This window comes from Pteropus medius, unplaced genomic scaffold (genome assembly GCF_902729225.1).
Source record: "Pteropus medius unplaced genomic scaffold, Ma_sr-lr_union100, whole genome shotgun sequence".
NCBI lineage: Eukaryota > Metazoa > Chordata > Mammalia > Chiroptera > Pteropodidae > Pteropus > Pteropus medius.
In genome coordinates, this window is record NW_024349798.1 from 1,988,370 (window position 1) to 2,004,511 (window position 16,142).

The 16,142-nt window shown below is 47.1% G+C and overlaps 1 protein-coding gene across 4 annotated transcripts in view; it reads left to right on the forward strand.

Moving 5' to 3' along the window:
- Positions 1-16,142, forward strand: part of GSG1L (GSG1 like) — a 182,881-nt gene that overhangs the window by 111,111 nt on the left and 55,628 nt on the right. For 2 of the 4 annotated variants that reach the window (XM_039884680.1, XM_039884681.1), the window contains exon 3: positions 1,016-1,168. The exons of 1 other annotated variant lie outside the window; for it this stretch is intronic. In XM_039884680.1, coding sequence (XP_039740614.1) covers positions 1,016-1,168 — 153 coding nt within the window. Of the gene's footprint in view, positions 1-1,015; positions 1,169-13,010; positions 13,425-16,142 lie in introns of those variants that run through there. One more of the 4 variants, XM_039884683.1, reaches the window with a different exon arrangement.

The following is a 16,142-nucleotide window of genomic DNA, read 5'->3' on the forward strand; positions in this document are numbered from 1 at the left end:
AAAAAGCATACAGGGAGAAGGGGGAGTAATGTGGGGTAGGAGAAACGGAAGATGCTCCCAAAACTAGGTAGCAAATGATGGTAACCCAATTTGGGAGAAAAAAGAGCTGTTGTGTCTTAGGGGTTACAAAGAAGGTTTGAACAACCAAACCACTAGGAGGCCAGGGGTGCATCTGGCCTTCAGGAATGGCTGGAACCGGGTGCTCACACTGTCAGGATGTTTGGACTCTCTCATCTGAGCCTCTCTTCCCGTCTGCTTCAGTGTTTCTAGGCTCAGATGCCCAGAGTAGGGCTTTGATTGGCCCTTTGATTCTAGGTCACATGATCACACTGGACCAATCAGCTGTGCCCAGAAGGGTGGGACCACAGCAGAACATGTTGAAACTGTGAAAGTAGCAGTGGTGGTTTTAATAAAAAGTGGAGTAGGGTAGAGGACTGATAGAAACGTAGGTGTCCTTTGGGGGCAAGCATGATGGATATATGAGTTGGGATGCTTATAGCTGCAGATAACAGAAGACATCACACTGACCAGCTTAACCACAGGGAAGCCTTCAGGGCTGGTGATTGTGTGGTCCAGTGAGGTCCCCTTTCCATCGCTCTTCTCAGTAACTACAGTGTCAGCTCCATCCTAAGGGAGATGCCCTCCTGGCCATTAGGTGGCTCCCAGTGGCAGTCATCTAAGATTGGAAGAGAAAGAGAGGTTCTCACATAGCCACAGGATAGAAGTTCTTCCCTCTGATCTGAATGGGGCCCCTTACTGGTCACGTGCCCTCCTGGACCAGTAACCACTACCCCAAGAGTGCCACAGTCCGACTGACTTAGGCTTGGATTTCTGAGCTAGTCTGGTGAGGAGTATGGGTGGCCATGATGGCCTTACCCTAATTGGGACCCACCCTACAACTGAGGTCTATTCTAAAACGACTTGATCCCCTGACAAAAGGGCATGGGGTGGAATGTACGCAGGAGCATCCACTCTGTGTGTCCCTCGTCTCACAGCCTCTGCCTCTGTTATGCAGGGGTCCTGTGGCTGTCGGTGGTCTCCGAGGTGCTCTATATCCTTCTGCTGGTGGTCGGCTTCAGCCTCATGTGTCTCGAGCTCTTCCACTCCAGCAATGTCATCGACGGGCTCAAGCTCAATGCCTTCGCAGCTGTCTTCACGGTGCTCTCAGGTAAGGCAGAGACCCCAGGCAGGAGCAAGAACATGCCATAACTAACCCTTAGAGCAGGGAGAAAGTGGGCACTGGAGCCACCCTTGGGCTAAATCCTGGTTGTTCCATCTTAATAACCTTGGACCAATCATTCCTTTTCTCTGAGCCTCAGTGTTACAATTTGTAGAATGGGATTTGTCCTCTCACTTATTCACTCGTTCAGCACGTGTTTATCAAGTGTCTATCATGTGCCAGGCACTCTGCTGTATTGGAGTAATGAACGGAAGCAGACAGTTCCAGTGCTCGTGGAGCTTAACAGGTGTGGCAGAGAGAGGTGGATTATCTTGACTGTATTCAGGAGATGCATGCCCTACGGCTTGGTGATGGATTGGATCTGTGGCACGAGGGAGAGGGAGGTAGCTGTGAGAATGGGCAGGCGGTGGTGTCTTTCACGGGGATACGAGAGGAGAGCCTGTTTGGGATGGAGGGCACTCCTCTGCTTTAGTGTATTTGCCTTTGAGACATCTACATGGAGATGCGCAGCAGGAAGCTGGATCAACCAGCTCATCTGGAAGCTCAGCAGTGAGTGTAAGGTGGGCAGAGATTGTGTCAAAGGCCACCAAGCCAAGGATTTTGAGGGTTTCAGGGAGATGCAGATGGAGGACTCCAAGAAGCATTAAGAGGACTCCTAAGCCATTGGATTAGGTGGTCAGGTGCCCAGAGTAATTTCAACAGATTCAGTTCGTAAGGGGTTAAGCAGGAGTGTGCCAGAAGGGAATAAAAGGAGCCTATAAACTATAACTTTAGGCGGCCTGACAGACAGAGTGGTGGCTTGGCTGTGTAAGACATCTGTTCCTAAAAAGCCAAATGCAAATTGAATTTCTATAAATCTAATCCTGTTCTCCATGCATTGGAAGAACTCTCTAATGAAACCAAAACGCTGAGCCTTTTCGTAAGGGAAGTAATCGCCCCCTAATCGAGGTCTGTGTATATAACAGAGGGAACCCTCAAAGACAAGAGAGCCGAATTCAAGAAATCACAGCACATTTCACACATCAAAACATGCGTGACTCGTTATTCCCAGAATGCGGGGAATCTAACCATAATAGTAAATAAAAAAGGAAAGGAAAGAAAAATACAGTGATCTCCACGGCACGACGTCAGTCATGGCTTCAGCTCTCCCCACTCCCAGCTATGACAGAGAGAGCCTGTTTATCTTTCTTTCTTTCTTTCTTTCTTTCTTTCTTTCTTTCTTTCTTTCTATCTTTTATTTATTTACTCAACTCAACCAACATTCGTTGAAGGTGTGCTGGGCACCAGGCACTGTGCTAGGTTTGGGGGAGTCCAAAGAAAAACAAACAGCTCCGCCCTTGCCTTCCCGAAGTTTGCAGTTTGGTAGTGAGACAGACTCATCTGATAACGATGACACAGCAAGTTGACCTCTGTGTCCCCAGTGTGGTGAGTCTTGTGGGAGGGGCACCCATGTTCGCCCAGTGGGTGGGGACAGGTGGGGCAGACATAGGAAAGGCACCAGTCTGAGCTGAGACTTGGAAAAAATGTGTTTGCTTGATGGACAACTTGGGGAGGGCAGTCCGGGTGGAAGGAACAGCAGGGACAAGGACCTAATGAGCTGGCAGAGCGTGGAAACTTCAAGGAGTTCAGAATGGCAGGAAGGCAGAGAGCGGGGGGAGCAGGCATGCTGGGAGGTGAGACTGGAGAGCTAGGTGAGGGTCTCAATGCTTTGCAATGGTCTTCCGGGGGCTTCATCTCTCCTTTTCTTTTCCCCCACCAAGAACCCCCTCCATTATCCCCGGCATCCAGCCCTCACCCTTCAACCAGCTTACTCCAGTCAGGAAACAAAAGCCCGTGGTCAGCCCTAGGCAGCAGTCTTCAGTTCTGCAAGCAGGCCTCTTGCGGGGTAGGGATGGGCATGAGGCTCTTTCCCCTGCCTCAAAGGGCTTATCAAAGTTTTCCACCCCCACAAAAAAAAAACCAACCCTGTGGTTTTCCTTCTAACAGGGAGCCCCACTGCTAAGGAAAATAAGATCGTCTCTAATTTCAGGCAGATAAAAAGTGCAGGGCTCAGGGAGGTTAATTGACTTGCCCAAGGTCACCCAGCTGGTCAATTGTGGAGCTGGGATTAAACCCGGTTCCTGCTGCCTTCAGAGCCCTGTGCTCTTTTCACAGGATCGAGCTGCAGGAATGACTGGGCGGGAGAGAGAAGACTTTTAAGTTCTTAGAAAAAGAAACTGAGAAGTACGTAGCAGTCAGATGATGTAATAAGACCGAAGTAGCAGGTGGCGGAGAGAAAGAATTTTGTATTCGCGCCCCAGGGAGAAGACAGACTGTAGAGAAACATGACACCGGGAGAGAGCCAAGCCTCTGATGTGCCTGGGCCGAGGAACTGGGAAGCTGGCGTTTTGGGAGCCCCTTGAGAACAGGGCAAAGGGGCCGAGGGGCTTGGAGAAGGTAGATGAGCTTCCGATTTGCTCCTGTTGGAGAGGAGGGAATGGGCGAGTAGGGCTGGGGTAGCCCCTCTGACTGAGTCCGTGTGGGGACCAGCTTACAGTGAAGGGTCCTCAGTCTAACTAAGGCCAGCACCTTCTAGGGTAAGGAGAAAGCAGAGGTGGGGGAGCCTCTACTCGAACCAATTATTGCAATTATTATTATAACGAACCAATTGATTATGATTGATCATAATACCCAACACTGACTGAGGTGCCACCATGTGCCAGCACTGGGCTGAGCCTGCCACGCGTGTTAATATCCTTGTGAGGGAGGGACTAACATTATAAACATTATACCCCTTCTGTGGATGAGAAAACCAACTCTCGCAGTCACATAGCCAGTGAGTTGTTGATCCCCAGAGCCTGCCACATAAAGGACTTTGAGCAGGGCTTAGCATGGGGACTTCAGGTTGTCATCTGTGTTATTACTCTTTCTAGCTGTCCTTCAGTAAACTGAGGGCAGACCATGGCCCCAGGGACCAATCCTGTCCCAGTGAGCCTGGGGCCCAGGGGTTCAGACACTTCAGTGATGGAGGAGGGGTGGCAGGGGCGGCAGGGCTGGGCCAGGAGGGCTGTCTTCCCAGTCACACGTTTCTGGAAGAAGGGTGGCCGTACAGAAAAGTGGGTTGGCCCCCGAGGACCAAGAGCTGGAGGCGGGGCTGGTATTGTTGGCCCACTGGTCCAGAATCGAGGACTCACAGTAGTTGTAGGGATCCACGAAATGCTTAAATTTTGACTGCTTTTAAAATCAGAAGAAAAAAATGAATATAATCGTAATGAAGACATAAGAATGAATCTAGACTGGATTATATTTGTCTTTATACCATCACAGTCATCAAATGAAATTGTTCATATTTCTTTTATGGAGGACTGAGCCCATGAAGGCAAAAGCGCCTGGGGCCCATGAAAGTCATCATGTGACCTTGCTCGGAGCCACAGATTTTTTCCATCTCTTAGGACTGAGTAAGACAAGTCCAGCCTAGCGCCACCCCTCCCCGGTCCTGTGACTTCAGCAAAGAGGTGCTAGAGAGGACAGGTGCTCCCTGAATCACAGTCCCTTCCCCCGGAGACCAGAGTCCTATATCCCAGAAGGGCTGTGAGGGCAGGCTGGAAGATGTCTGCTCTTCCCGAGTTCTTCTGAAAAATGAGGCTGATCTACTTAGGAGAAAAAGAAAGTCTAGGAAGAATTCCATGTGTATTTCCAGGGACTAATCAGACCTCGTGGAGGAGTCAGCAAGAGTCTGTTTTGTTAAGTAACAAGAAATAGAAGTTTTGCAATAAAACAAAAAATGACTCTGGATGAGGTAGCTTGTTGGAATCTAGGAAGCTAGAACCTTATCTTTTATGTAATCTTGGCATATTTGGTTTCATAATAAAACATATATTTAACTGTACAGTACATCACTATTAATTTCGTAATTAATTTTTAAAACTTCAATCATATTTTATATACTACTTTATTACATTTACATATGTAATGTGTGATTTGGAGATTTTTGTTTTAATTTCTTTTTTAAAAATGCAGAATATTCTAAACTTGAAAGACAATTGAATGTAATATGATGGATCTGTAAACATTTTACTGCTTTTGTGACCAAAAATACAAGACCAGTGGACGTTTTGAATAGGAATTAAAGTTAGAATTGTAATGTTTTTCTTTGAAGGAGTTCTAACCTTGCGATTTGAGAATGACTTCAGAGAATTTTGATTGAGAAGCATTAGGGTCTTAACCATTAGAAACACTTAAAAATTTTTCAGGAGCTGTTTGCAGAGCGAGGTGTGAGTCAGACAGCAAGCCTGGGAGGTGGACACCACTGCTGTGTTTTGGACAGAAATTTGGGGACCTGCAGGCCTGGTACCCGAGGGGCGAAGTGTACAAATCTCTGTGTTTGCTGCACATATCAATGGGGCCACCAAAGTCTTCTGGAACCAAGCGGTGAGGCAGGCAAAGTGCTGCACCCCTGGGCGGGTCCCCAGCCCCATGAAGCATGAAGCACGTGAGTTTCCGGAAGGCACATTGGCAGTCGCCTGCCTCACAGCCTGGTCTGATGGTGTCGTCTGTGAGGGAAAGTTAGCTGGGGAGCCCATTGTGTGCCTTTTCACTGGCTGCCAGGAAGCTTGGATCCGAGTTCTGTGTTCTGTCACAGCAGCTTCCCCCACGCTGCGGTCTTAAATTCTTTCCCTGTCGACCCTTCGCTTAACTCCTTGGCTTTTTCTTGGCACTCAGTCTTGGTGCCGTGATTTGTAACTTCTTACTGTAAACTGCCACATAGTATTATCCGATGAGTTTTCTGAGACCTTCATTTCACCAGCCACCCTGCCACTTTAGGACTGTGCTGAAAGAACCCCTACTCAGAGTCCTCTCCGTTCAGTTCCCCTGGCCTGGCCAGACTGGGTCTCTTGCTCATAGCTTAGAGAGCAAGTACTTTTGTGTGTTATTTATTTATTTTGTCTATGTCAAAGACATGAGTATTTCTACATTATTAAAGATTCTTTTAATGGCAAAGGACTAAAACCCAATCAAATCAACTGAAGGAACAAAGGATGGTGGTGGTAGAAATCTATTGGTTCATGTAATTGACAAGTACAGGGTAGTTAGGCTTCCGGCATGGCTGCGTCCAGGTGATAATGTCATCAGGAATCTGTCTGTCTCCACACTCTGCCTTCTTCTATGTTAGCATCATTCTCAGTCAGGCCCGTCCACGTGGAGAGAGGATGGTCGCAAGCAGCTCCGGGTTTACATAAGATTCCAGCGATAGACAGAGCTCTTACAAAACTCCGAGGAGGACTAAGATTAGATTAACTAGGTTTATAGGCTCGTTCTTGAACCAATCACCATGCCAGAGGCTAAACTACTCTAATTAGCCAGTTCTGGGTCCCTAGGAACACCTGTGGTGGGGGCTTAGTCATGGACCAAGTAGGATTATTATGCAATGGTGGACAAAGGAACTGGTGGACTGCAAGTCCCCATGGCTTGTCAACTTGGGAGAGTATCAGGAAGTCAGCTCCAGGAATGGCAGAGGTCTTCATTTGGGTTCATTCAAAGCAGACCCTAAGATGAGGATGTAGGTACAAGTAGTTTATTGGGAAGTGATCTCAAGAAGTAGAGCAGGAGAGTGGGGCAACTGGGGTTCAGATTTGCTGCGGACCCCCTGAGAGACTGTGTAGAACACTCTCAGAACTGTCCACCCAAAGGTGAGAGAGCTGTGGTATTTATTCACCCACTCCTGCTTATCTGGTTTAGGGTCACCCTTGAGATGGTAATTCCCCAGAATTTCTAGCCCTCCCCATCCTGAGAAAGCAAGTGTTTGAGGAAGGAAGCCACCAATGTACATGGGAACTGCCTAACCAAAGCCGCAGGTGACATCTGGCATGGACCAAGGCGACACGGGTGGGGAATTGACATCGTCTGCCACAGAAAGGCAAATAGGGATGTTCTGACACTAGCTGGTGCACTGCAATACCATTCTGATGCTCTCCGCCCAGAGCTAGTATCAGATGCCACGGTTCCCAACACGACAACCCCACTGCAGATGCCAGCTGTAAGTTCAGGGGGTCCCCCGGTCACCCTCACTTCTGACCAGCTGGCTACAAAGTCAGCATTCCATAACCCCCTCAGGTTTGATAATTCACTAGAACCACGCAGAAAGTGCTGTAGCATTACTAAAGGGCAAATGGGGACCAGCCAAAGGAGACACACTAGGTCTGGGAGGGTCTCGCATGCAGAGCTCCTATGCCCACCCCCACCCCATGGAGTCAGGGTGCCTCAGCCTCCCAGCACATCGATGTGCTCATTAACCAAGTATCTCCCTTGAGCCCAATGTCCAGAGTTTTTACTGGAGGTTCATCGTGGAGGCATGATTGATTGGATCATCGGCTACATTTGAACTTAATCTCTAGCTGCCCCTCTGGGAGGTCAGGCTGGCTCAAAGCCCTAACCCTCTAATTACATAGTGGATCCTTCTGGTGATGAGCTATCTCATTCATTAGCAGACACTCAGGTGTGGTCTGAGGGGCTTATGAACAACAAAGATACTCCTATTACTCAGGAAATTCCAGGGATTTAGAGACTCCCTCCCAAGAACCAGGGAAAAGGCCAGTCGATTCTCTATCATACAACCGGGATCTGGGTGGGCACATGGGTGCCATACCTGCAGCTGAGCTGTCAGCTGCCTGCAGCTTGTGTTCTGTCAAACAGACTGGAGCCATTGATGACATCTGAGGGAAGGAGGAGGCTGGACAGTTCTTTGACTTGGGACAAAATCCTTAAGCATTTGCAAGAGGGTTGGGCCTGCTTGGCCCTGGGCAGGAGTCCCTGGCAGGTTATGGACACCTTAGGTTTGCCCCCTCCAGCTTTCTGTTCCAACTCCTCCTGTGCTGGAGGTAGTGGACCACCTGAGCACCCCAAACTTTGTCCTTTAAAGCTAACCTGGCTGGTGTGATTCTTATCCCCTGCACCCAGGTGTGTGAGGAGCACTGTAACAACTTTGTTTTTGGAAGGGAACTTAATTTTAATCCCATGCTTTCATCCTAGTAGCCGATTTATCTTCAAAACGTTGGAGAGCTCCTGCCTGCTGCCTTTGCCTGGGGCCATGCGACAATTGTCTTATGCAATGTCAGACAGAGAGAGAGTAGGGGTTTAGTCTTATCATTGTCTTTATCATACAGGTTGCAGTCTCTAATCTGAAACTGAGGGGCTGGAGATGTTCCAGAATTCAGAGTCTGGAGGTAACATCATACATAGACCATCCATTACATAACACCTCAGCAGGGGCTGGGGTGGCGCCCTGTAAGCAAGCACATTCATATTTCTGCAGTAAAACCCATGAATATTCATACGAGGGGGATAAATAAAGACAGACAATAGCCTTACACCCATTCAGATCAGGTTCTTCTACTAAATCAGTTCAGACCAAGTCAGGTTTTGTGGCCAAAATGAGCTATGAAGAAGCTTTCAAATTTCAGGACGTCTAGGAATTTGAAATTACAGATAAAAAATTAGGAGTTCAATAGCTTCCATTGATTGAGCACCTACTATGTGTTAGGCACCATTTTAAACATATCACCGCTGTCAAATCATATGATGGTAGGTGCTATATTATCCCCATTTTACAGTTGAGAAAACTGAGACACAGAGCTGGTAAGCGGCAGTCCTGGCTTCAAACTCCGTGCGCTTTACTACAACATAGGTCCATGTGGGTTGTTGCTGAGCTTCTACCGCACTATCCCCAGGGTCCCGTCTGGTCCTCAGGGCTCTCTGCTGCTAGGGCCAGATGGGAGATGGGAGAATGAAGCCAGTAACATCAGTACCTGTGGCCTCATCACTCTAGATCAAAGGTCTCAAGTATAATGCCCACAGCGACCATGGATGTGCCATAAAAGAGTAGAGCTGGCCAGATGTCATACGGTAGTGAATGTGAGGATGGTGGCAAACTTGAGAATGTATTGTTGCCATGGAGAAATATGCATGGCATTCAAAGAAAGCCCAAATCTGGGTTTTTAGGAAAATCTCCTGATTTTTAATTAAAAATGTTTTTAAACAGCTTTATTGAGATATAATTTACATATTGTAAAGTTCACCCACTTAAAGTGCATAATCTGTGGTTTTTATCCACCACAATAATGTAATTTTAAAACATTTTCATCACCCCAAAAGAAATCTTATACCTACTAGCAGTCACTTCCTATTTTCTACCAACACCCCAGTCCTAAGCGACCACTAATCTGCTTTCTAGCTCCATGGATTTGCCTATTCTGGATATTTTGTATAGATGGAATCATACGGTACATGGTCTTTTATGACTTGCTTCTTCCACTTAGCGAACTGTTTTCAGGATTCATCCATATTGTAGCATGTATCTGGACTTCATTCCTTTTTATTGATGAATCATGTTCCATCGCACAGATACACCATATTTTTTTTCTCCATTGATCAGTTGATGGACATATCTGTTGCTTCTACTTTTTGACTAGTGTGAATAATGCTGCTATGAACATTTGTGTACAAGTGTTTATGCTGATGTGTGTTTTCCCAGGAGAGAAATTGTTGGGTCATACGGTAACTCCATGATTAACTTTTTATTCAAAATGTTTTAAACCATCATGCCAGCCCCCACAAAAAAACATCACTGCAGATCCTCAGCTTCTTTCCTGCCCCAGCCAAGAAAAAGTCAACCCTTTTTTGTCCTGAGGGCTAGAAGACAGCTCACTCTTTCTCTCCCCACTCAGAGGCCCCTGACCTAATCTCCTTAGTAAATTAGGCTTCTGAAGATGAAAGCCAGAAGGGAAGGGTTTGCAGATGGGTTTTACTTCTTCCTCACATACAAAACCTCTGGAATGAGGAAGTCCAGAGCCTCTTACCCACTGAATGAAGGGAAGGAAGCGGGGTGGGGAACATTAACTAACATCTTGAAATATTATCGACTACACTGCTTGACTATTGATCAATTTGCATACTCACAATGGATCTTGTGGGGAGAAAAAAATAATAATTTTCCTTCTATCCTTCTAAGCTCTTCTGGCTTGACTAATAATCAAATGAACATGAGACAGATTAACAGGATAAAATGACCAAATTTATTACATGTGTGCATATGGGGGTTCTGTGGGACCCGAGGACAAATTGGGCAGTTGAGGCTCATATGCCATCTTGAGCTGAGAGAAGAGGGCAGGGGTTTGTAGTCTGGGACTTAAAAGGGCAGGAAGGCAATTCATATGGAGATAGAAAAGCAAATATTTGGTAAATAAATGTTTGCTGGGCCGTCTTTAATAACAGGACACAGAGAGGACTTTGATCACAGGGCCTTGCTAGGTCCCTCCCTGTCTATCACACCTAGTTTGTATTACACTGTTATCTCTGATGCTAGCTCCCTTCCTGGAGCGGGTCCTCTAGTTAAATTCTTTTAGACAGTTTTGGGGAAGGTCAAGGTTTCTCTTGAGTCTTTAGTTTCTTAAACACAACCAACTTAATATAATCAATATCTTTCAAAGAAGGCATATTTTGGGGTTGCAAACTATTCTTCCCCTCAACCTAAAGTCGATATTCATCAAATGTACAGCTCTCTGAGTGATAAAGTTCCGGCTGCTTTAGACATTTAAAAATACATAGCAGTCTTTTCTCACTTAGCCTAATTTGACCATTTTATGGATTTTTTAATGAAGTCTGTTTTCGTCATTTCTAGTTGGTATTTATCAAAGGTTAACATTTGTAGAATAAAATCCAAACTCTTTCCCATGACTATAAAATGTGGCCTTTGCCTTGCTCTTGAACTTCATCCCCTACAGCTCAGTCCCTTCTCTCTGGCCCCCATACTCTGAGCCTGTCCGTGCCCGAGCCCTCGGCTCCCTCTGTGGAGCTGCCTTCCCCACACCTTCTGGCTCCCTTCTTCATTCGCTCAGGTCTCCACTCGAATGTCATCTCCTTAGATGGCTTCTTCCCCCACCCCACCCTGGCCACTTTCCATTCTTTCCTACTTCCTTTCCCTTCATAATAGCACTTACTGCTTTCTGAGCAGTGCCTAAAATGTGGTGGGCACGCCATAAATATCTGCCGAGTGGATAGAAGAACCTTCATGCTAATCGGTTTAGTTGTCTGCCTCCCTTCCTCTCCCTTCCAGGCCAGGTTTCCCGACCTTGCCACGACATCTGGCCCCTGATCATTCTTTGTTGTGGAAGGAGGGCACGTCCTGGGCACTGGAGGATGCTCGGCAGCATCCTTGGCCTCCACCCACCAGATGCCAGGGGCACCCCTCAGCCACGTCCTGACAACCAAAGACGTCTCCAGACATTGCCAGGTGTCCCTCGGGAGGCAGAGTCACACTTGGTCGAGAGCCACTGCCCTGGACAGTCGGCTCCATGAGAGCAGGGGCCTGGGCTTCCTTCGTCACTGCTGCATCCTCGGGTCCTGGCCCTTGGTCTGTACTCATCAAACACATGATGCACCGTAGAGGGAAGTGCAGGGACCAGATCCCGATGGGTTGTTGGTGTCTGAGCTTTTGGGTTTGCACCTTGACATAGTTGAAGCACGGACTTCAGAACTGGACAGAGAGAACAGAACCTCAGCCGGGTCACATTTAAACTGTGTGACCTGGCAAGTTACTTACATTTTCTGAACCCCTGCGTCCCCATCTGAAAAAGCAGCGCAAAGATGGGTTTCAGCAGTGAAATGAATTCACCCACATGAAGAGCCAGTGGAGCAAGTGAACACATGCCGTGTTCACACTACTTGCTTGTCAAACAGGGTTAGGCTCTCGGGGAGAACAGTGACACCCGTGTGAGGACTGAGTGCACTTAAGGGTAGGTGACCATGCGTCCTGGTTTGCCCAGGACAGTCACAGCATCCTTATTAAGAGTGTCCCTTTCACTCTCAGAAGCGCCCAGGTTCGAATGATAAGCTGTCTGCTCGCCTGCTTATGGGCCTTTTGCATGGACGGATTCCACGAATCTGGCCTAGTTTCTTAAGAGTCCATACCTTTCCCTCATCTTTCTTAACACAGACTCGCACGGCCCGATGGCAGCCCTCTCTGCTGTCGGCCCTTCTTCAGGTTGCTCCTTTCCTCCCGAGCCCAGCGCTTACTTTATTTTTCTTTAGTTTCTCTCCACTTGCTGGAACCGTGGGACTTTTTTAAAAATATACTTTTTTTGAATGTGTATTGATGACTTTCATCTGGGCTTTGCCTTGTGATTGTCTCGGGTGGGCAGCAGGGAGCGGAGGCCAGGCTGGGTTGGGGCAGTTTGGGACCCGGGGGGTGAGTGGGCTCTGACAACCAGCTCCTCCCCTGGTGTAAGTGTTCGCCCACCTTGGGGCTAACAGAGGCTTTAGGAAAGACTCAGCGTCGGAATAAGCCTTAAAGGATGGGAGGAGAGGGAGCACGAGGACAAGTACAGAGTCAGAGGGGACACGCAGCCGTCATCCTTCATTCATTTCTCCTTCCCTCCCTCCCTGTTTCCGTGTGTGTGTGTGTGTGTCCCTCCATCCCAGTGGGTCTGTTCATCACCTCGCTCTGCAGGAGCAAAACAGATGCCAATACTTACCGAGCCCTCACGGTGTACCAGACACACTATCGAAGTCAATTTTATGACTGACCCCCTCTCCAACTCCTAGACCCGGAGGGACCCTCCACTGCTGGATAAAGTCTGGAATGCAGTTGTGTGTGTTTGAGTGTGTGTACTCTTAATGAATTACAGTGGTTGAATTCTCAGAACAGCTATAGCTGTACCTATCATTAGTTCATTCATTTATTCGACCAATATTTATTGAGCTCCTGTGTGCAAGACATTGTTCTAGGACAAAGGTCAGCAAACTTTTTCTGTAAAAGGGCCAGATAGTAAATACTTTAGTCTTTGCAGGCCTTACCGTCTCTGTCACAATTACTCAACTCTGCTGTTGAAAGAAACCATAGACAGTATGAAAATGATAGGCATGGACATGTTCCAATAGAGCTTTGTTTAAGTCTGGCAATTCCTGAAAAATTAAGAATAGAACTACCATATGATCCAGCAATTCCACTTTTGCATATTTATCTGAAGGAAACGAAATCGCTATCTGAAGAGACATCTGCACCCCCGTGTTTGTTACAGCATTATTTACAATAGTCGAGACATGGACAACATAAATGTCCATCGACAGATGAATGAATCAAGAGAAATGTGGTGTATGTACGTGACTGAATACTATTCAGCCATAAAAAGGAAGGAAATTCTGCCATCTGTGACAATATGGATGGACCTTGGGGGCCTTATGCTAAGTGAAATAATTCAGACAGAGAAAGGCAAGTACTGTACGATCTCACTTATAAGTGGAATCTAAAAAAACCCAAACTGACAGATACAGAGAACAGATTGGTGTTGCCGGAAAAGGGGGGATGGGTGAAAGTGGTCAAAAGGTACAAACTTCCACTTCTAAGGTCAGTCAGTCCTGCGATGTCATGTATAGCATAGTGACGATCGTTAATAGTCCTGCATTGCATATTTGAAAGCTGCTACCAGAATAGATCTTAAAAGTTCTTATTACAAGAAAAAAAAAATTTGTAACTATGTGAGGTGATGGATGTTAACTAAAATTATTGTGATCATTCTGCAAGATATACAAATATCAAATCATTACGTGATTTGATATATCAAATCATTAATCACCTAAAACTAATACAATGTTATGTGTCGATTATATCTCAATAAAACTGGTGTGGGATGGAAACTTTGTTACAAAAACAGGCTACTGGCCACATCTAGCCATGGGCTATGGTTTGTCAACCCCTATTCTAGATCCGGGAGATACCATGGTGATCAAAACACACAACATTCCTGTTCTTGTGAAATGTACAATCTAGTGGGGGGAAGTGGACAAATAATTAGATAAACAAAGATAATATGATGAAATAATGTCAGGTGGTTAATAAACGCTTTGACAAGAAATAAAATAAGGGGCTAGAGAGTAATGGAAGAAGGGACTATTTTAGATAGGGTACTCAGGGAAGACCCCTTGGCAGAGTGGTATTTTAGTAGAGACTGGGAGGAAGTGAGGGAGTCACGTGAATATCTGGGGAAGAGCATTCCAGTGAGAGGGAACACTAAGTGCAGAGGCCCTGGGGTTGGAGTGTATCTGGTGTTTCTTAAGGAATAGAAGCCAGATGCCTGGGTTGGGATGAACGAGGCGGAGAGTGCTAGAAGGTCAAGAGGGACCTGGGGGAGGAGGGAATTAGGTCGTGGAGGCTTCGCTGGCCATGGTGAGGACTTCGGCTTTGACCCTAGGAGATGGAGAGCCACTGGAGCACTCTGATCAGAGAAGCACGATCTGTCCTAGTCTTAAGAGATCACGGTGGCTGCCATGTTGAGAAGGGCAGAAGCAGGGAGACCAGCGAAGAGGCTGTTACAATGGTCCAGGTGAGAGATGCAGGTGGCTTAGACCAGGGCGGTAGCGGTGGAAGTGTGAGAGGTAGCTGACTTCTAGATATGTTTCAAATGTAGAACCAGCGGGATGTGCTGATGGATCGGATGTAAAAGAGATGGAGATGGAGAGAGATTGAGAAAGAGAGGAGTCACAGTTAATTCTGGGACTTGCAGCCTCAACCACCGGCAGGATGAAGTCTCCTTACTCAGGTGGGCAGACTGGGTGGATGGAGTATTTCAGGGGATCAGGGGTTCAGATGCTAACTTGAGGGGTCTGTTCGATGCTGCAGGTAAGTAAGATGCAGCCCCTGTCTCCGGGAACTCAGAGTCTAGTTGGAAAAACCATCTAGGATGCAGCTTAGCGACAACATGATGTGTTAAAGGCTCCCACAGAAACTTGAACAAAACCGCAGGCACCTGGAGCACCTGGAGGGGTGAAGGAACCTTCATAGAGGTGACATGTTGACTGTTCTTCAAACAAAGATCAGGCAAAGAATGGGGGCGAGGCATTTCAGGCAGAAAGAAAAGCAGGTACAAAGTCAAGGAGGAGGACGGGGTTTGGAGAGTGCAGGTGAATTTGTAGTTTCCTGCAGCTGGGGAGTGAGCTCTGAGCGTATGGGGGCTGTGGAGAGAAACGTGACTGGAGAGGCGGCCATGCTGGGCAGTTCGGACTTCTCCTGAAGGCAGTAGGGAGCTAACGATGGTTCTAGATCAAGGACGTGAGGTGGGCAGAGTGCCTTTTCAAAAGGATCTGTCAAAGTGTGCTGCCAAGATAGTTTATTAGTTTATCAACCTTTTTTGTTTTACGGCTCCACTTTATTTTTCTAATTGTCTCTCCCTTCGTGAAACTTTAACTCCTTAGGTATACTGTATATCTGCTTATGTACATTATATATACCTGTGCTTTTTACATAGTTAGATTATTTATTTACTTGTTTAGTTTTTGGCATGTGCTTGGGTGATAGTGGCCTTTCAGGCTGAGCATTTTCACGTAGAGACTGCCTCGAGGCCAGGTAAGCCCTGGCCCTGGGAACCTGGGGGCTGGCATTCGTCCTCCTCTCTAACTGACTTGCTGGCCGTGGTCTTTGCTCACTCGCTTGGTCATTCTGTGCAATCAAACCTGCCTTCACAGAGCAGTGCAAGTACTCAACGTGCCTGTGCCGGACCCAAGGCCACAGATCCGAGCACACACACTCCCGGGCGCATGCACAACTTGTGAAATCCGAGTCAACCCTATGGATCGCGCCAATGTCAATTTCTTGGCCTCGATTATACCCTAGGACCATGAGTGTCGTGTTGAGTATTAACATTAGGGGAAGGTGCACAAGACTTCTTTGTACATTCTTTGCAACCTCCTATGAATCTATAATTATTTCAGAATAAGAATTTAAAAAAAAATTCCAATTAGAGTTAGAGAGTGACTGAGAGATGATCTAGCTGGAAACCTGTCCTTTTTATGTCCCCTGCACCTTGTGGTCTGCACTCACCTGTAGCCTTATTCTCACCTGACTATGGCAGGTCCCAGGAGATCAGAAGCAGAAGGGGGACAGTCTTGAGTCAGGAGCCCCATCACGGCAGGCGATGTTGAACTCGGCAGGACC